The sequence below is a fragment of the Thermobia domestica genome, chromosome 10 (genome assembly GCF_964235325.1).
Source record: "Thermobia domestica chromosome 10, izTheDome1.hap1.1, whole genome shotgun sequence".
NCBI classification, from domain to species: domain Eukaryota; kingdom Metazoa; phylum Arthropoda; class Insecta; order Zygentoma; family Lepismatidae; genus Thermobia; species Thermobia domestica.
Genome location: NC_137463.1, coordinates 135,370,761 through 135,392,172, shown reverse-complemented (window position 1 = coordinate 135,392,172; position 21,412 = coordinate 135,370,761). Strand labels below are relative to the sequence as shown.

Here is a 21,412-nt window from a genome sequence, read left to right as displayed (position 1 = left end):
TATCACAAAAACTGATAATACAAATAGAAACCAACATTTAGATAATTTATACTGCATTTTTTTTAAATGTCATACAAGGCAAGGTACCCAGGTGTAACACGCCGATTGTGATAAGATTGCACAGACATAGAGAAAATCGAAAAAGAAGTGACAAATATTTTTTTTTATATATATATATTGACCAACAAGCGCATTGAAAGGATCAAATAGGAGCATAAGAATGGGGTCAAAATGAGATTATGTGGAATATAGCGAGAACGAGAAGAGATATCGGAAAAGGTTAAATGTACGAAGTACTGCCCATAGTCGACGCAAGGCAATGAAGTAGAATACACCCATGCGAAGAAAGCAGATCATCCGGAAATGGACCAATCAGTGTAAAACGTCGCAATGTGTTACGGAAATGAGCGGAAAAAGTGGTTAGGAGCAGGAAGAAAGAAAAACGAAAACAGAAAATACGTGTTTTTGCTTAGGGTGCATATGTTGCCCGTATGCGAAAGATTCGTAGATTCATCTTAATGCACGAAGATAGGATAACACGCATGAAGGATGTAAACTCCGTTCGTAGAGATAACCAGCGAGACAGTACTGCGCAGTGGGTTGCATATATCGCGTAATGGAAACAACGATAAGATGGATGTTGGAAACGAAACTGTGTGTGGACAATACTAACACAAAAACAACATAGTTACTATTACTATTATGTTGTACGCGTATTTCCGTAGTGATATAATGTTGATACTCATGCGTGGTACAGATATTACTGTTGCTCTTTATCTTACGTATGTGGACCACCTGCTATTACATTCTATTGTGCTATGCATTTTTGTTCCCATTACGCGATATATGCAACCGACTGAGGAGTACAGCCTCGCTGGCTGTCTACACGAACGGAGTTTGCATCCTTCATGCGTGTTAATCTACACTCGTGCTCATAAATTAAGGATAATGCGGATACATGGTGAAACAACGCTCTGGTGGGCGGTTTTCGGTTGGAAATCACCTCGGGGCATGACCATGCGGTGTATTTGACCATTCGGTGCAGTGCATGCGGTGCGGTCGTCGCACGGTGGCGCTGGGAGCAGTCCAAATACGCAGAGGTATGCTGGTGCATGTCAGAGTATGGTGCAGCGTGTAAGTGTGCGGATGTTGTCAGACGTGCTAATGGTGACTGTGTGTTGAAAATGGCTCAAAGAACACATACTGATGACGTTATGAGGGGTAGAATAATAGGGCGACTGGAGGCTGGTCATACACAGCAGGTCGTAGCACGGACCCTCCGTGTACCACAAAGTGTAATCTCAAGATTATGGCAACGATTCCAGCAGACAGGAAACGTGTCCAGGCGCTACAGTACGGGACGTCCACAGTGTACAACACCACAAGAAGACCGATATCTCACCATCAGTGCCTGTAGACGGCCACGAAGTACAGCAGGTAGCCTTGCTCGGGACCTTGCCACAGCCACTGGAACAGTTGCCTCCCGACAGACAGTCTACAGACGGCTGAACAGACATGGTTTATTCGCCCGAAGACCTGCAAAGTGCATTCCACTGACCCCTGTTCACAGGAGAGCCCGTAAAGCCTGGTGTCAAGAACACAGTACATGGTCAATGGAACAGTGGTCCCAGGTTATGTTCAAGGACGAGTCCAGGTATAGTCTGAACAGTGATTCTCGCCGGGTTATCATCTGTCGTGAACCAGGAACCAGATACCAACCCCATAATGTCCTTGAAAGGGACCTGTATGGAGGTAGTGGTTTGATGGTGTGGGGTGGGATTATGATTGGTTCACGTACATCCCTGCATGTCTTTGACAGAGGACCTGTAACAGGTCAGGTGTATCGGGACGTCATTTTGCATCAGTATGTTCGCCTTTTCAGAGGTGCAGTGGGTCCCACCTTTCTCCTGATGGATGATAACGCACGGCCCCACCGAGTTGCCATCATGGAGGAGTACCGTGAAACAGAAGATATCAGGCGAGTGGAGTGGCCTGCATGTTCTCCAGACTTAAATCCCATCGAGCATGTCTGGGATGCTCTCGGTCGACGTATCGCTGCACGTTTTCAAACCCCTAGGACACTTCAGGAACTCCGACAGGCACTGGTGTAAAAATGGGAGGCTATACCCCAGCAGCTGCTCGACCACCTGATCCAGAGTATGCCAACCCGTTGTGCAGCCTGTGTACGTGTGCATAGTGATCATATCCCATATTGATGTCGGAGTACATGCGCAGGAAACAGTGGCGTTGTGTAGCACATGTGTTTCTCAACTTACCACCAATACCGTGGATACCGTGGATATCACCAGTACCGAGTACCGATATGTTTCGTTTGTTCGTATGTTGTGTTCACTATGTGCCTATGCTATTAGCGCCAGTTTTGCGTAGTGCCACGTTGTGTAGTACCACAATCTGCAATTATCCTTAATTTATGAGCATGAGTGTATCTTCGTGGATTGAGATGAATCTACGTCTCTTTCGCATATGGGCAACATATTCACCCAAAGCAAAAACACGTATTTTCTGTTTTCGTTTTTCTTTCTTCCTGCTCCTAACCACTTTCTCCGCCCATTTCCGTAACACATTGCGAAGTTTTACATGTGATTGGTCCATTTCCGGAGTTCTGCTTTCGTCGCATGTGTGTATTCTACTTCATTGCCTTGCGTCGGCTATGAGTAGTATTTCGTACATTTAACCTTTTCCGATATCTCTTCTCGTTCTCGCTATATTCCACATAATCTCATTTTGACCCCATTTTTATGCCCCTATTTGACCCTTTCAATGCGCTTGTTGGCCGATATAAAAAAATACGAGTCGCTTCTTTTTCGATGTTCTCTATGTCTGTGCAATCTTATCACAATCGGCGTGTTACACCGAGGTACCCTGCCTTGATAGATTGAAAAGGTAACTGGAATTTAGAAGACTATAGAGCATAGTGTTCAAGATAAAATAAAACAATATTATTTTTATATGTTTATACAACATACACTCATCATCAATTTTAGAACTTACGAAAAAAAGTTTTGATATATTTCTATATAACTCAATGGGTAACTAATATATTTTCAGACACAGTCGGGAGGGTACACGATTACCACACCATTACCTATAGCTCTGTTTTCTTTTCATGGGTCTGCTCAATATGTACAAGAAGATTAAACTAATTTAAATATGAATAAAACAATTATTTTTACCTTGAGGCTTTTCCAGAAATCTTAGAAGATCTATACTTGTAGCAACATGGTAGATTTTTAATGTAACAATTGGTGTAATCATGAAGCCGCTATGGATAAGAACCACTCCACAAATATATATTCTAACGAATTTCCACGAACAGTGTCGCTTCTTGTACATATAGATACCAAACCTAAAAAGAACTTTCGTTTTAAAATATTATAGTGAACTTATACTAACGTTAACACTCACAAGTTTATGATATTTTTTTTTGTGATATCGGGAATTTATTGAAATAAAGTATGTTACACCAGTATACATATACAATACAAAATTGTTTTCCGTGATGAACATGAGAAGAACATATTATGAGTAAGTTGAAAGAGCACTGAGTTTAACAGTGAACATGATTAACAATGTATTTACTTTTCTGAGAGTTTGCTTAAATAGTAGGAATATTAAATACGTAAACTACCGAAAAGTTTCTTAATATCTTTCGTCTTTCCTATCAGATCTAACCAGCGTGAACACAACCCAGGAAAATATATTAATTTTGGCCAGTGTAATGAGTTTATACCATACTGTTCAGTAGTACTAACCTAAGTTTGAACTTCATATTTTCGATTCAATACAACTGTACAAGTCATTCTGTCCAGGCAATGACGATTGAAACACTTACACGTCAAATCATCTCAGCCAGATGATTGACTTCTTAAAGCAAAATTCGGGGCAACAACTTATGTCAGCAACCTTATACCTTCCTTGTAAATACTTACAGGTATACCTTCCTGTAAATATATAGGAAATAAGTAACCCGAATATGCTGCAGGAAGAGTATAAACATTTTAACATGCACACACAAATAGTACAGTATGTCTTCGAAATATTGCATACGTTCCACACAAAATTGAGGTCACCTTAGACTTACACTACCCATTTCTCACGTTAGGTGCACTTTGTAAGCTGTTTCAGTATTGACAGAAAATACAATGGTTAAATTGTCTTTATGGAGTGTTTCTAGAACAACAAAGATATACCAATTTCCACGTTCAGTTTACAATAATTTTTTTATATCTCTCCTTGAATATTGTGTATGAACTCTTCATATTTTCATAACATTAGTAATACTGTGCATTGTAGAAACAAGCGATTCTCCTTTTCCTTCTCACTAACTTCAGCAACAACTCTACGGGTAAATCTTTTATCTCGAACAAAATACACACTATCTAAATCTATCTATTAAAATGCTACAATATCAATTAAAAACGCTTTTTTTTTTTTTTTGCTAGCCGTAGCTAGCACCCACCCAAAGGGTTACGCCCTTTATTTGGGAAGCGGAGTTTATAGGAACTGTAGGTGTAGGTTAATTATCGTGAGGCAAAAGAGATTTTATTAACTTTATTAAATCCAAATTCATTCAATTGAAAGGACATTATGGCCGTTAACCATAATCATAAGGACAGGAAAACAAGAATAAGTGTGAGCAATTCAACAGGAGAGCGTGAGAGCAGAACAGTGTGGAGAAATGGATCAATGAGGTGCACTTGTTAAAAACGCCTGAGCTTCAACCTATAACTTTGGCTTTCAAATGTTTCATTTACGGTTATGTGTGATTTCACGTTTAACGAAGACAAACATTTTAAGTATGTGTACTTTAAATAAATTATTTATTAAATAGATCTTTTTCATAAAGTTTATCTTTTAAAATTATTGTTCAAAGTATTTGTATTTTAATAAGCTTTCTCCAAAATCAATGCAAATGAATTGTGATGCCATCTTTGGAGTTGATTTAGACTACATGCTTGTGGACGTTTATATGTTTGTGGCCAATCCTTTCGACAGTGAGATCTCGTAAACTACTGGCTCTAGAAAGATGACGTTTTCACTGGTTGATTTCAAACTTTGCGTAGATTGTCCAGTTCTAATTGAATATTTAAAAAACATGGCCTTTATTTCTTTATTACATTTTTACGGGTACACTGTTTCATGGCCAAATAATAATGAGAAAAGAAGGATAATCATTTCTCCAGTCTACGATGAATCTTTATTTTTGGAGTGTTTTGCCAATCAACACCATATATAACTGGCATTATAATTAATTGTGCATGTAATGTATTTGCTTATTACATACTGCATGCAAGAAGAAAGAAAACACTGGTCATACATGAATTAGAAACTCCACCAGGAAGTAGGCTCGAATCTTGCAAATGGTGCGAGATATTGAGAAAAAATAATCGAAAAATTCTCCCCTTTATGATACCCCATCAAGATATCTTTCGCTTGTGTCTGTAAAGAGACATGTACAGATCTTGCGAGAAATGAGAAGGAGATTTATGCTCATATGCGAATGATGTGCTGTGTAGAGAGCGCAGTTTCAGCTAGTTATATATTAAAATGCTAGGTTTATATGTTTATCCGCAATCCTTTCGACAATGAGATCTTGAAAACCACAAGTGCTAGAAACGTACCGTTTTCACTGGTCGATTCCAAATTTTGTGTAGATTGTCCAGCACTCATTCAAATTTTCAAATACCGTGTCGTTATTGTTCTATTGAACATTTTAGGGACCGTTTTGAGCCCATAAGATTAACATTGTTGCACACGGAAACTACGGTGTTAGGCAGCCACTAGAGAAGTTACGGACGGACATCGCTTTGCTTACATCTGAATGGCAAAATCTATTGCATGGTGGCAACTTCAAAGGTCTCAAGAGAAGCAATAAGGCATACTTGGACGGATATGGATTTATTAGAAAAAATATTTCTACTTGATATCGTGTTACTTTTACAAATTTGCTACAAACTCACTCCATTATCTATACATAGATGTTCACTTCCTTTGTGAGTCTCCTATCCTATACTTGTGTAAATGAGGAAACATACACAATGGGAAGGAGATTCATGGTCATAACAGAACGATGAGCTGAGTAGACAACGCACGTTCAGCTAGTCTAAACATTAAAATGGTAGATTTATATGTTTGTGGTCAAGAATAGTTTATAAGTACGTGGCCAATCTTTTCGACAACGAGATCTGAAAAACTACAAGTATTAGAAACGTGCCGTTTTCGTGGTCGATTCCAAATTTTGTGTAGCTTTACCAGTTTTCATTCAAATTTTCAAAAAACTTGTCTTATTTTTTCTATTTCACATTTTGGACGTCGTTTTGACGCTATTAGTTTAATATTGGCACTAGGATGTTACGGCTGATACCCTTGTGAAAGGCAACCAGTAGAGGAGCTGCGTATAGGGGGTTGATGGACATTTCAGGCGCTTTGCTTTAATCTGAATGACAAAACCTATTAGTTAGGTGGCTTAATGTCAATATAATGCTGAATCGTGCAAAATGTGATACCAACATGCCACTTTCAGGGGTGATGTGTACTTATGTAAGGACAAAATATGGATATAGACCCAAATTTCTGGGGGCGTGGTTTGCCTGGTATGACGTAATCAACATGGCCGCCAGCTCAATTAATTTCCTTAAATAAAAAAATAACTTGGCTACAGTTCAACATAGAAACTTCGTTCGTGCTTTATTTGTGAGAGCATACTCCAGATCTTGAATTATGTAGAAAATATCTTATATATATATGGCCGCCATTTTAAAAAATGGCGTCTCAAAATGAAAAGAAAGCATTACTCGAAAACAATCCTTGCGTTTAACGGTAAATAACTATGAAACGAGTAGGAATTCACAAAAAAACACTTTGAAATAATCGAAATCCCGCCTTTGAAGGGATTTCAAACGACACCTATATCATCTATGCTTTATTTTTAAAACTAACGGAGATATTTCATTTTTGGTAATGCTAAGTGGAATGCTATAAAAATCACATATTGTCAAAAGATACCAGATTGTAGGTGGATGACTCAGAATCCTGCAAAATATGTTACCAACATGACGCTTTCAGGAATAACAGGTACTTACGTAAGAGAAAAACAATTTGCAGCTATGATAAGAATTATAGAGTCTGAAGCACTTCAACAGTGTTTTTTTTAGTAAGAACATTGACTATCACAAGCACAAAGTGCTGTACAATGAAATGTCAGCTTTGCACATTTACACGAATGGGTGCATAGTGTTTTACAATCACATTGCCCAAGCTCCGGCAATGTTTTGGTGCATCTGGCAACTGAGTCCAAAAAGGTTCATACTCATCATTCACTTCTCTCCAGCCCCAATGTTGAGGATCTAAAATAATGGGAACTGGTTTATACTACTGCGACCATATATAACCAGCTTGTAAAACTGCACGTTTGGTGTGTTCAAAAAGTGCTGCTTCTGTAGGAGGCACACTCTCAATAGTTCGGCTCTTCTTTGTCACTAGAAATTTCCTACATTAATTTACAGTTTGGGTGGTGCTATTACGTCATACCAAAGAACTGTAAATTGTTGAACTTTCTCGAAAGCAGATGGCGAAATAGTAGGTGGACAAGAAGACAACTCCATAAATGCTTTATTAATGTCAGGATTTTTCCGTCATACATCCCATGCGGTTTTCTTCCCACGTCCTGCAAAGCCAGAGGTGTTAACGCAACCAGTCAATTCGTTTAAGGAAATAAGGCCAATAAACATATTTATTCCAAGATTATCCACGTACTTATGAATGGGAATGTACCTGTGATTTTTTCCAACACCATACTCAATTCACAGACTCTGTAGCTTTAGTTCGTTAAATGTATGAACGGCAATTACCACAACATCAGAACCGACCGTTCCGATCATAATCAAGCTAAGGCCGTGCTGACTGGCAAGTCTTGCATGCAGTAACATGCGTGTGTCAGCTTCCTCGTAAGCACAGGGAGAAAGAAAAGAGGGATCAAGACTGGAATTACAACATACTCCACAGTCACTGGAGAAAATAATAATCTTTTCTTGTGGTATTTTAATTTTTTAATTTCATTTACACCACTAGCAAAATATCTGAAAAGGTCTCTTTTATTCTCGGCGTTATGTAGGAAAATAGGTAAGTTTCTAGGAATACGAGCTGATCCGCTTACTTCACTCGCGGTCCACTACCACGCTTTCTCCGCTCGCACAATTTCAAGCTACGCTGCAAGTAAACGTCGAAGGTAGCATCTACTCTTTCAAACTTGAATAACATCGCTGCAATATATGGATAAAATATTGTGTCTTTGTATTCTATGAATGTCTGCTGGGAGGGCGGTTTCAGCTTGTGGACGATTGCTGATCCATTCACAATTATGCATGTAGCGATTGGCTCCACGTGTTGAGAATCTCCACAATTTTCTAAGTATGTGATGATGTCAGATTTTTTGGCTTTGCGGAGAGTTCCATCTTCTGATAGTGATGGAGGAAACTCAAAGTTTTCATGTGTGAAAAAGTCAGAGAGGTCGCTTTCTCGTGTCTGACATGCTACGAATAAGCGGCTAAATAGAGCACAGCCGTTTTTTAAGATTGTCACTTTCTGCTGTTCTTTTGTTACTTTTCGTACAGGTTCATGAAACGAAGAAGGCTGTTCCTGGGAATTTTGTCGTAAATTAACTTCTTACGTCCCACAAGGCAATCCTTGACGTAATTTTGGTATTGTTCTTTGCGAGGGGTTCAGCAATGCAAACACAACGTGCTGCGTCATCATCGGCTACAATTCCATTCGATAAAGAGAAAAGCACATTATCTTCTTGAATGAATGGATTTCGATCATCTCGCTGGAATACGTCCATTATCTTTTTAACGTCTTGGAAGAATCGCTTGTTAGCGGCTGGCATGTCTTCATGGTGGAATTCGATGTCGTTATTTGTGGTGCTGTCATACCACTGTCATTCTCAAACTGATGAACCAGGTTCATGATAACGAGTACAGAAAGAAACCACTTCAACAGAGCTCCGGGATTGTAAAACAACCCAACGGCGCCTCCATCACCCTTCAGATCTTTATTACACTGTTCATGCATATGATCATACGATATACATGTGCAGGGACGTCCACTTATAGAACCAACAAATCCCCTCTGCCGAAATTCCTCGTAAATAGATGGATGTTTTGTCCTTAATTTTTCCAAAGTGTTGATGAAAACTGGCATCCACCTCGCATTATGTGTATGATCAGTAGAAAACATCCATGGGCACAACAACTTTAGTGAAAGGATGAACTTTTCAAAATTTGTTGCCCGAATGCTGTGGAGAAGAAGAAACAGTAAATACTCCAGCTGAAACACTGTGTACCAATATTTGAAGTGGTAGGATTCGTTCAGACGAACTGTAATACACTTCTCAAAAGTCGGTTGCTTATCACTCTTTGTAGACAAACTATTTTGATATGCTTGTCTTAGAAGTAGATACAGTGTTGCGTGTGTAACCGAAGGTGCATATCTCGTTCTTTTAACATGAATACCTCGAAGACACTGCTTAGCTTTGCCAGAAGTGAGGACTTCTGATTCTGAAAGTAGTTCTGCTCATCCACTTCGTGTAAGCCAGTCCCCTAGCACTTTCAGCACAGTCATTTCAATGTGAAGTCCACCCATCATTACAACCACCTTGTCTTCATACACACCACTCATGGACCACTGAACCTGTTTCGCAATAATATACACTAGTTGATCACATGTAATCACAGGTATTTGGCCTGAATTTAGTGACAACATTGCTTTCTTGATATCAAAGCAATGACAAGCGTCTGCTGGTGATGTTATCGAATCATACAATACGGGAAGTAATATACACGCATTCTTTGATGGAGGAAGAATGTCAGCATCTGTAGAATAGAAAGCACTCCGCGCAATATGCTTAATAGTTTCAGATCTTTCGAGATCAATTTCTCTTATCATTTGCAGCCACTTGCCACAAAAACGATTGTGCTCTGCACTAAACGTTAAAATTTCATTTTCAAATGCAGTGATTACAGCAGTTTTCCCTCACTGATGTTGTAGGGATGCGAGTGTACCAACTAGGTAATGAGATAGTGATCTTTGACCATTCCTTATCACTTACCAAAAGTGGGGAGCACTGCCATCTTTGGACACTTTTTGAGTTAATGATATGGCAGTTCCATGAAACGCTTCCTGGGAAGTGTTCAAAGATGGATTATGATCGATATTAACTATAGCAGCACAGTTAAACCTATTTGGAACCAGACAAGGAGGATACAGGGCATTCTGGTCCTTAAAATAATGACAAAGTTTATTTGTTAGTGTTGCTGATACTTCGCGAATTCGATCGTATGATACACATAATCCAACTTTGTTTAGTCGTTCTATAAAGCCTTTCTTCAAGGTTTTCGTGTGAATAATCAATCCTATGTACAGTGGAAAGGGAGTTTAATTTTCCAGGGAATGACGGGTTTTCATTTGACACTTATTATTTCGTCTCTGCTTTACGCAGTTGAACTTAACTAGTTGAGATAGCGATAATGCTGCTGTACTGGCATCCCCACATTCCTCATTTGAATTGTTTGGTCCTTCCAGAACCATTCTCATAAATATTGTCAGCACTACAGGAACGGACTCTATTTGGCTCTTGCTGGTGAAATGTCCATTAACTTTTGGGGCAGATTTGAAAATGTGGGTCCTCAGAATAGATGCTGCTCTAGCTAAGGACATTCCATCCTGTTTAGAGCTATACATACATGCACTGGAACAGCATCTCCCACATTAGACTGATTAATAAGAAGAATATCTTTTCCTTTCTTTACTTCTGTTAGTTCAGGTACAGAAGGTTAGAATTCTCTCCCGAAGCCTTGAGCTGTGTACCGTCATCTCTGCATCAGCAACGCCAAGTTCGGTCAGGCGACGAATTACAAGTCTTTTAATGTCAGCTACTTTGAACACTGGGAGGATTTCTCTCTGCAGCATATCTTGAAGATGGGAAATCACTTCCGATAGCACCATCCCATATATTAATGCAAATTTTTCTTCTTCAGAGCTCTTACTGTTACTTGCTACTTTACGTACACGATTGTATAACTGAGACAAACTTTTTTTTTAGTGATATTTAGCTTCCGTAACGACCATATGACCGCTGCTAAGTTTTGCCAATAACTTAGTGTCACATAAAGTAACAACCGCATCACGATCTCGGTTATTTAATTCAAGAGTACGAACGTTGACCAGTGCATCAGATGTGGCGTCTGCATCACAGAAGAAGCACATGTACTTGACGTCACATGCGTGGAACGTTGAACGAGTAGAAGGAGCACTATCAACGATTTCATCTTCGTGTTTTCGCTTTTGTGTTATTATACTCTGTACTTTGCTTTGGTCGAATCTGTTTCTGCACGTCTTATGGAATTTCCCCTCATTTCTGGTAATGGTTTCCTCGAGTCCACTTCCCTCATCAAGTAATACAAGGCGGATGTTAGATGGAAGGCCATCGTTTCCTTGATATGATAGTAAATCATTACACAAAGTCCTGTATCCGGCGCCAACGTCTGATCTTTTGGTTGGACATACAAGCTTTTCAGATGAATGTTCTTGACACAAAATACATAGGTTCCAGTTAATAATGTTTTCAGGTCTTCCACTCACTACACGTTGCAAATCTTGGTCAAGACTGATTAATTGACACTTCTTTCCCTTCGACATGGTTTCTCTGCGAAATGTGTTCCAAACATATCCGAAGCGGAAGTTAACTCAAGGGTGAACATAAAAAGACACAAAAACAAATAAAACTGTTGATTTTGTAATTTTAATGACATTGATACAACAATGATAAATGTGCCGTTTGAAAGCTCTTCAAACGCGGGATTTCGAATATTTCAAAGTGTTTTTGTGAGTTCGTATTCGTTTCACAGTTATTCATCGTTAAACGCAAGAATTGTTTTCGAGTAATGCTTTCTTTTCATTTTAAGACGCCATTTTTAAAAATGGCGGCCATATGTATAAGATATTTTCTACATAATTCAAGATCTGGAGTATGTTCTCACAAATAAAGCACGAACGAAGTTTCTATATTGAACGGTAGCCAAGTTATTATTTTTTAATTTAAGGAAATCAATTGAGCTGGCCGCCATGTTCATGACGTCATACCAGGCAAACCACGCCCCCAGAAATTTGTGTCTATATCCATATTTTGTCCTTACATAAGTACACATCACTCATGAAAGTGGCATGTTGGTATCACATTTTGCACGATTTTTTCACTAAGCCACCTAACTATATTGCAAGCTGGCAACTTCGAAGTCTTGTGGACCCACAATGAGGCGTACTCGGATGTGGAATTATATGAAAAAAATATTTGCATTTGGTGTAATTTGTCACTCACCCCAACATTCTATATGTTAAAATACTACATTTATATGTTTTTACATAGCAATTCATTCCCTTTGAGAGTCTTCTTGTCCTCTACTTGTGTCCGTAAAAGGACTTGCACAGGTACATGATAAGTGGGAAGGAGATTCACGCTCATATTAGACCTGTGCACTGTGTAAATAACTCGCAGATTCAGCTAGTGCTTTATAAAAAATCAAACTACTTGTAGGAATTTTTCACGAAGCATATTTTATTTAAAAATGATGATGTGTGGAGATTCATTCCATCATTATTGACCCATTTTAACTCCAAGGACTGAGCTTGTTAAGAATCATCCGATAAATTTAATTTACATTCTACCAAAATCGCTTTTTTTAACGAAAGTTATCTTGGCAAATAGATTGGTGTGCAAAATTTAAGGATGATATAAATTTCGCATGCTGTGTAACTCCCAAATGCCACAGGTAGATGAAACTTAAACTGTACATAGTATGATGTACTAGGTATAATAAAATAAACAGGAGGAATCGCATGTAAGAAAGAAGAAAAATGCATTATTACACAGAAACAAAATTTAGGCTGAGGCCACTGAAACTCATGCTGCCCCCTGTGACACTACAGAAGGAATGAAATGGTCCGTAGAAAAGTATATAATCACCACTGACAGAGCATGCTCCCATGCTGCTCACAAATTCAGTAATGATACGTTGTGGTACGGAGTTCGAAATGGCATCTTTTCTTAAGACACTGAATCAATCCAAAACAACCGCTTGTCGCTATCTATTATTTTGTTCTGTGACGACCAACGTTTAAACCGAAAGTACTATGAAATTTTTACCAGCTATAGTAAAGCACTACTGCTGAAAATGGTATATTTTCTTGAAACTCAGAATCGATCCCAGAAAACTGTTTGTCGCTATCTATTAAAGTTTTTGTTGTAATATGATCAACGTTTGAACTGGAAATAGTTGATTTCTACGAATTATGGTTTCAATAGATCTCAACGGTGAAGTTGGGATTATTTCTGAAAAGCTGAATAGTTCGCAAAAAACCGCTTCTCGATATATTTTATTTTACTTTATTTTAAAAACTCTTTGAATAATTAATATTGAAATCAGAAGTACTAGTAAATTTCTACCACTGTCTCTGTTGATAGAAAATTACGAGTGGAGATGGTATCTTTCTTTTTTGTTAGATGTTGAATCTATTTCAAAATCAGTTTGTCATTATCTATTACTATCTTTGCTGTGTGTCGACTAATGTTGAATCAAAGAGCGGTTGATTTTTACCACTTCTGTTTCGAACAAAGGGTTAACAGTGGAGATAGAACCTATTTTTGAGATCCTGAATCTATTCCCAAAATAGCTTCTCGGTGTATCTTTGCTACAGATAGATGGACGTAGTTGTTCTATTAAACTTCCTACACTTACGCATAGCATAGTTTGAAAGTTTAATAATGACCTAGAGGAATTCGAGGAATTATTTTTACTGGTGCAAGTTTTGAAAAATGTAGAAAGGTAGTCGTAATTCTGTTGAGCATATAAAAAAAATAATTGAAAAATATAAAAGATTTTGATGACCTCAAAGTCACATAGCCAAAAAGGCAAACGAATATTGTCTTATTAACTGTTCCTCTCTCCTCCAATATCAGTTGCTTCAGTCATTACATGGGATATCTGTTACATGTGAATCGGAATGTTCCAAACTTCCACACTTTAAGTTTCTTATTCTGTATTATAGTATTGGTTTGTTCATCTCGAAATTCGAAACTAGATTAGACAGATATTCGCGAGAAGGGATATGTATATTTTTCAGATGAGACATGAATGATACAGTATTTTCTCGAGACAAGATACCCTTAAATCTAGTCTTGTTGTTTGCGCACCCGTATTTGAAATACGTCGGACAATTGACGAAAAAGATAGGAATGTGCATTAATATGTACATTTTTGTACATTTTTGTCATGTTTTCGACTAGCCAATCTGTAGCGTTCAACTTTATCAAACTTAAATTTCATTGTGTGAATTAAAATGTTACGTTAAAGCTAGAGACAAGTGTATAATTTCTTATGTTGCGTAAGGAATATGGTATGTTATTATATTACTCAAATTTGCATATTTCAAAAACAGTTCATAGTGAAATGATTTTTGTGTGTGTGTGTGTGTGTGTAACGTCCGATGATTGCCCTTTAGCCTGAAGAAGATTAATGCAAGTGAATGATTGCGAAATTAAATTATTTTCTCCCACTGGGACCGCGTGCACCAAAGCCACACATTTACGGCCACTATAGATTTGGGGAAGGATCACTGTTCATAGTAATTAGGTAGAATCAAACCTTGCACCCCCATATATCAAATCAGAGGAATATGTATAAAGGGAATCGTTTTAGAAGGGACTGAGAACGCAATTTTTTCCATGTAAATATGAGAGTTTTGGTGGATTTTGACTTCAGTGTACAATTTTATATGACAATGATCATCTGAGGCAAAATTTGTACTCTCTAGTAATAACGAATTATTTTGTTTTATATATTTTTCGTAATATTCAGAGCGCCTAGATAAACATAGTGCGTAGTAAATATAAATCTGTAATTCGGAGATCCCGAGAGAATCCGAAGAAACTTATCTTTCAGACTTGACTGATTCATCACTTCTTACGAATTAATACTGTAAAATATCTTTAAGTATTATCTCTGTTGTTCATACTTGAATTCAAATTTCCTTATTTTAATAATTTAGAATTGTTAACTTGATCTTCTTAATAAATTACCCTTAAGAAAATAATTTACGAATATTACTATTGTCTTGCTGCAGATGTTGACATTGGTTTCAACGATTTTGCTTTGATTGAAGTTAATGGTTATTAAATAAGCAGGCTTCTTGTGTAGCATTGCAAGTGTAGCTTGGTGCAGTCATACTTATAAGGTTGGAGCTGGAAGAATGTATGAAATAAATCATTAGCTTTACGCAGGAAAAAATGGGGGACACCGTAATCTAGTGGTTAGAGCGTTGGAGTCCCGGGTTCGATTCCCGGCCGGTGCTTCCGCAATTTTCGGCGTCTACCCAGCGTCATGAGGCAAAACTGGGAAGTCACGTGAATAAAAGACGCGATGGCCACTAGGGAGAGGAAGCTCCCAATACATCAGTTAGCGATAGGGCTATGCAGCGCGCTGACCACGCGTTCGTCGCTAGGTTGGTCGTAGCTCCACAAATAGCTGACAGATGGCGTGGATCGGCTCAGGTCCACAAATCGGGCTGTTAAGCCAAGTGGTTTGGTTTGGTTTGACGCAGAGGTGCATACTTATAGATCTTACCTTTTTCAGGTGTAAAATCAATCAACAAGGAAGGAATTACCCTACATTTTCCACATCGATGTAAGAAACATAAATTATCTGATAGACGAGAATTATTTACATGAAAAATGTAGGTATTATTTTAATGTATACTTCTATAATCGATTACCTGCAGAAATTTAAAAATCAAACATCTGGTATTTTATGTCGGCTGTTGTGGAATCAATTATAAATTAGAGAGATACATGCTACACAAATTATAATTCGACAAGTGCTTTTACAGCCTTTCATGTAAGTTTTCGTAGTCAATACTGTGTGTGTGGTTCTATTTTATGGCTTAAGAGACGAAATTTATTAAGACGCACAGAAGGCTATATTTTATATTCATTGCCATGTATATTACGGTTCTGATGGATACAGAAAGATATAATAACATCTTAGTGTACTAAGCACAGGTAATATAATAACTTACCATATTATGTCCGCCAATAAAGAGAAAGTTAGGATGCACATAATTGGTGCTTTGATTGGTTTCTCGTCATGTTGTGCTGTGTATTGAAATGCTTCTATTATGTATCCTAAATTAATAATTAACACTATTGTTGGCCACAAGATATCTGTTATAGACCCCGTGTCTTCTACGGATAATATTGTTGCTGCTTCATTTGGTTTATAAATGTTAAAATCTTCAACAAACGACATAGTTATGTAGTCTTATTCTATAATCGCCAACAACCAGTTTTACCGTCACGGGTCTTGTTTGACGATTCCACTGACAGAATATAACTTTTTAATATCTGTTTTTGAATTATATTTTTGTCGATTCTTTCAAATATTTTCATAAGCCTTGCTGGGATTGTTATATCTGTGTTGTACACCACCACATTCAATTGATCTTAAAGCGTATATTTGAGTTCACAAGCACTCTAGTTATCCTTTCCAAATCTACTTCATTGTCAGTATGTATGAGCACGTACTATATATATATATTTTTTTTTTCAAATGAGAAAGGAACTTGTGTATAGCATTTCCCAAGAAACAAAACTACATTGTTGATCACTGAGAATTTCTATATCACGTTGAATCAAATTAGATTTTCCATCATGCATTTCCTACTGTATGGTTCCGATTTATACAAATAAGTGGTTACTTTGTCTTATGATCTATCTCCTAATTGAAATTTTATCCGTTGAGAGGAGTAGGGAAGCTCATTTTCATCGAACTGAGCTGGTGATCAAACTTTATCTTGCTTCTTTGTCTCTGTCAAAAATGCCAGAGTAATACGTGCAATCTTACCTATAAAATTATTCACTGATATCTCTTTTTAAGAGTGTCTGAGTTTTATTAAGTAATATCCATTTCTTTGCATCTATTCGACTATTATTTTAATATTAGTGCTTTACTTGTAGTATTTTCCCTCTAGAAGGGACAGAAATGTATTTGTGATCCAATTTAGATAAAATATTTAAACAAACAGCGCACAGACGAGTGCTATTCTGTCAATAGAATTTTTGAACGTACTAGGTATATAGATACTAAAGTTCTGTAACATAGTTCAAATATTGTATCCAGAAAGGCATGCAAAGAGAAGTACATACTATAATATTTAAATCTATATGATTATATCAAGTCAATAATAACTATTCAGTGTCTAGACAAAATTTAAAAATCTAAAATTAAAAAAAATGAACTAAGGAAGTTAAGTCATAAGTTGGGCAATATTTCCACAACCCAAACAGCAAGCGCGAGTATACGCCGTGATCGGTGATAAGTAGAAAATCAAAGTGTGGCAAGCATATTATGAGGCCGCTACTCTGTCAGTTTTAATGAGAATGACGACAAGTGTTCAGCAATATCTGATACGTAAGCTGTTGCTGTGTGAGTTCGAACTTCCTCAAAACGCTGCTGCAGCAATCCAAAATATTTGTCACAAGAAAAAGAAAGGTATAGTGAACCACTGCACAGCAATTAGTTGGTTCCAGAAATTTCGTGCAGGCTATAAAAATGTTGAAGATCGGCCAAGTTCTGACCGCCTGATTCTGAGGGAATTCTGAGATCATGTGATGTGCCACTGAGGAAAATCCATCCATAAGCTCAGGACGACTTTCAAACTTACTTTTACATATAAGTCCGCTGTACTCCATTACATTCACAACCTCGAGAAAATCATCAAGAGCTGCCGCATTGCGCGAAATGAGTTGATTCCAGCTCAGGCCCAGGGGAGAGTGGATGTGTGTAGAGAACAGCTGCAAAATCCAGGGGATGTGTGCTTCTCTAAACGGTTTGTCACATGCGACGGAAATTGGGTGCTTTTATCCGAAATCCGAACGTCCAATAACAGCAGTTGAGTAAAGGTTCATTACCATTCAGGTCTTCAAAGAGGGCTGTTTCGAGCATAAAGTCATGCTATGTGCGCGACGAAACTACAAGAGACTAATTCAATTGGAGTTCGCTCCTAACGATCGTACTATCAATGCCGACCGTTATTCCAAATGGCTGCAGCGGATGTAGGCTACACTAAGCAAAAATATTCTGAATTGGTGAGCCGAAAGCGGTCGCTGCTGCAACAGAAGAACGAAAATCCACATTCACTCCAAAAATAAAATAAAAAAAAAAAAAAAAAAAAAAAAAAGCGTCAAACTGATGCCACACCCGATATATACCAGGGGGACCAAAAGAACCGGACTTTTGTTCTAAAAAAAATTACAAAATACTTTCAGTCTCCTTCTAAGCAATCTACATTAGATACGATGCAATTTTCCAGTCTTCTTTATCACTGTTTGAACCATCTCTGGAACTTTTCGACTTTGATATTGTCCAGTGCCCTCTCCTAAGCTCTTTTTACACCCTCCACGTCATCAAAACGATTCCCTTTTAGATTTTCTCATTCTTGGGAATAGAAAAAAGGCAGTAGCGGTTCATGGTCTCTAGAACCACCCGTTGCAATGTTGCAATATCAAAGGTATGTAGTTACGTGCAAATGTTCCCCTCCCCCAGCATTCTTGAGTCTTATTCCCCCAAAAATATTCAGGAAATATGAAGAAGAAAGTCCTTTTAAGCTGTATTTGTATATTGATTGATTAAAGTGTATTCTCTAATATTGATTTAATATATAGGTCTCTAGAACCACCCGTTGCAATGTTGCAATATCAAAGGTATGTAGTTACGTGCAAATGTTCCCCTCCCCCAGCATTCTTGAGTCTTATTCCCCCAAAAATATTCAGGAAATATGAAGAAGAAAGTCCTTTTAAGCTGTATTTGTATATTGATTGATTAAAGTGTATTCTCTAATATTGATTTAATATATAAGCTATTTCCTTTTTTTTCAAACAATCACTATCAATGTACGTTTATAATCTATTTATATACAAAACTTCTACACTCATGTTATCGAACAAGAATCGAATATATAGCATGTGCTGTAGGTCTAAACCATGAATGATATCGTTTACCCAAAAAGAAGAAAAAAAGCAAGAAAATTGCATATATTCATACACGCAGTTAAACAAAATTATTTAATTAAGTAGGCCTAATCTATGCATTATTTTAAAATGTTAGGTCTTTCTTCGTTCTTTTCGAGCTTCAAATTTTTCTGACTTCAGTGAAATCTGAAATGCTGCTCGCTAAGATTTTCTGAATAAAAAGCATCCTTACTACAAATATTTTCCACTTTGTTTTCATTAGGGTACAGAAACACCTCTCTCCTCCTATAATATGCATTTTGTTAGCATTTCTTTGTATGAATATAAGTTACAAAAAGTAGATTTTCAGTAACCACTTATTTTTGTCTGCTGTTCTACTATAAAAAAGCATGAAATCTAAGATTTTTTTCCCTCCGAAAATGAATAAAACAACAATAATAATAATAATAATAATAATAATAATAATAATAATAATAATAATAATAATAATATAACATTCCAGCAATTTAGACTAAAGAGGACAGATGAGTATTGAAAGTGAATGATTTGAGATTAACTTTTTATGCTCTCCGCCGGAAATTGAACACGGGATCATGTGCACGAAAGATACAGAGCTAGGAATTAGTTCAGTGGTAAGACTACTGACTCGTGACTCGATCGCCTCCCCCCAGAATAGGATACTTTTTATTTTAAAAATAAAACCTATCCCAAGAATTTTCACTTTTGTATTATAAATGTTAAATAAAACCTATTGACTTCAAACGACCCACCCACCAACATTCAGCCTGAATCCGCCCTTGCTACCACTAGACGCGTATTTGTTCTCTTGCGAGTTTGTGTTTTGTGTTAACTTCTTTCTTCCAAGCGCCTGTATCTTAGTCATCCGATCAATTCAGTCAAGCGCTGCCAAGCGGAGGAATTCGTAACTATTGCAGAAGCTGACTATATAGAAGTTGCGGACGAAGGAGTAACTGGAAGAGAATTATGCGGGAAGATAGCAGCGATATACAAGAATACACCCACTTCCCCATGTTAAGAGATAGAAGTTCGCAGCCATAAGCTCAATCTTAGTGCTTCCAGTGGCAACAGTCGCTGCAACTGGAAATGTAAATCTCTCTCTTTCTTTTAGTTTTTTTAATTGAACTTTATACAAATGCATCAGTACTGTTTTGCGCTCAAGAGCAAAGGTTTATTTTTTACTGATACACTACTTTAATACTTAAAATATCTTAATATTAAAAAATCCGGTTGCACAACCATGCAACATATAGCTAATGCCAGCCGCCGCTGGAAAAAAGTCTCACGGGGCTAGGCCTCTCAAATACGGAGGGTAGCGAACGATAACGTACTCGCGAGAGCCCAAATGTCCAAATCCTGTGTAAGGAGGCGAGAACAAACTTAGCGGTAACGCGTCTCCTTTGCAAATAGTCATTGAAAATCCGCTGGCACGAGCTCCAACTCACTCCTGTCTGTTCTGAAATTTCGTCTATCGTGAAACAACGATACTTGTTTACTTCTTGGCGAAGTTTTTCAATGTTTTCCTCGCTTTGAGATGACGAAGAGTGCCCAGAACAAGCACGATCTCAACATTGATTTCATCATGTTTAAACCGCTGAAACTATTCGAAAACTTGTGTGCGCACATAGCATCCTTCTTGAAACCCTGTTAAAGCATTAGGTAAGCTTCTGTTGCAAGTAAGGAGCAAATTTTCTAATAGAGTTTTTGTTCCGTTAAATCTCTCATAACGATTTCGCAGGCGGCAAACGAGAACAGTTGAGAAAAACAACACCTCAATCAAACATCAGCCTCCTACGCAGACGACGCTTGGGCATCTGATTTGAGAATGTCTGTACGAGACTAACCTAGCGGAAGAACTCTCTACTACGTCTGGGAACAGCTACGCGCTTTCAGTTCGTTTTTCTTTGGGCCCCCCCTTGTAGTTCTGATCTTAACGCTTCGGATTACCGATTCAGACGTTGCCCCCGACGTGGAATCGAGGAATCGGCAAGAGGGTGGCTGCAAACACTCCAACACTACGGGATATATTTTGCATGGTTACCTGATTTCATTGTAGTAATGAATACAGGTATATAGAGCCTTTCTATTTCAACTGTGGCCTTGTTGGCGCTGCTGTCGATATGTGATTTCCTGTACTTCCGTCGAAAGAGGAGGGACAAATTGCTGCGGACGAGATCTTTCAATTATTGGAAGCGGAAGCGTTGAAACAATGAATTATTTCACGAACTTCGCTGTGCTCTGTCTTGTTAGCCACTCTATCAAGACCAAACGACTGAATGACAAATTGGCAACACAGCT

The 21,412-nt window shown here is 37.8% G+C and overlaps 2 protein-coding genes across 2 annotated transcripts in view; one reads left to right on the top strand and one right to left on the bottom strand.

The window, feature by feature from the left end:
* Positions 1-16,650, bottom strand: part of LOC145662725 (uncharacterized) — a 33,314-nt gene extending 16,664 nt beyond the window's left edge. Inside the window, exons 1-2 of the mRNA XM_081728589.1 lie at positions 16,147-16,650; positions 3,195-3,367 (exon numbers count right to left, since the gene is read on the bottom strand). Of these exons, the coding sequence (XP_081584715.1) occupies positions 3,195-3,367; positions 16,147-16,376 (403 nt within the window). The 5' untranslated portion in view covers positions 16,377-16,650. The remainder of the gene's footprint in view (positions 1-3,194; positions 3,368-16,146) is intronic.
* The window catches only part of LOC145662724 (chitin deacetylase 7-like), a 234,483-nt gene that overhangs the window by 77,526 nt on the left and 135,545 nt on the right, over positions 1-21,412 (top strand). The window lies entirely within an intron of this gene.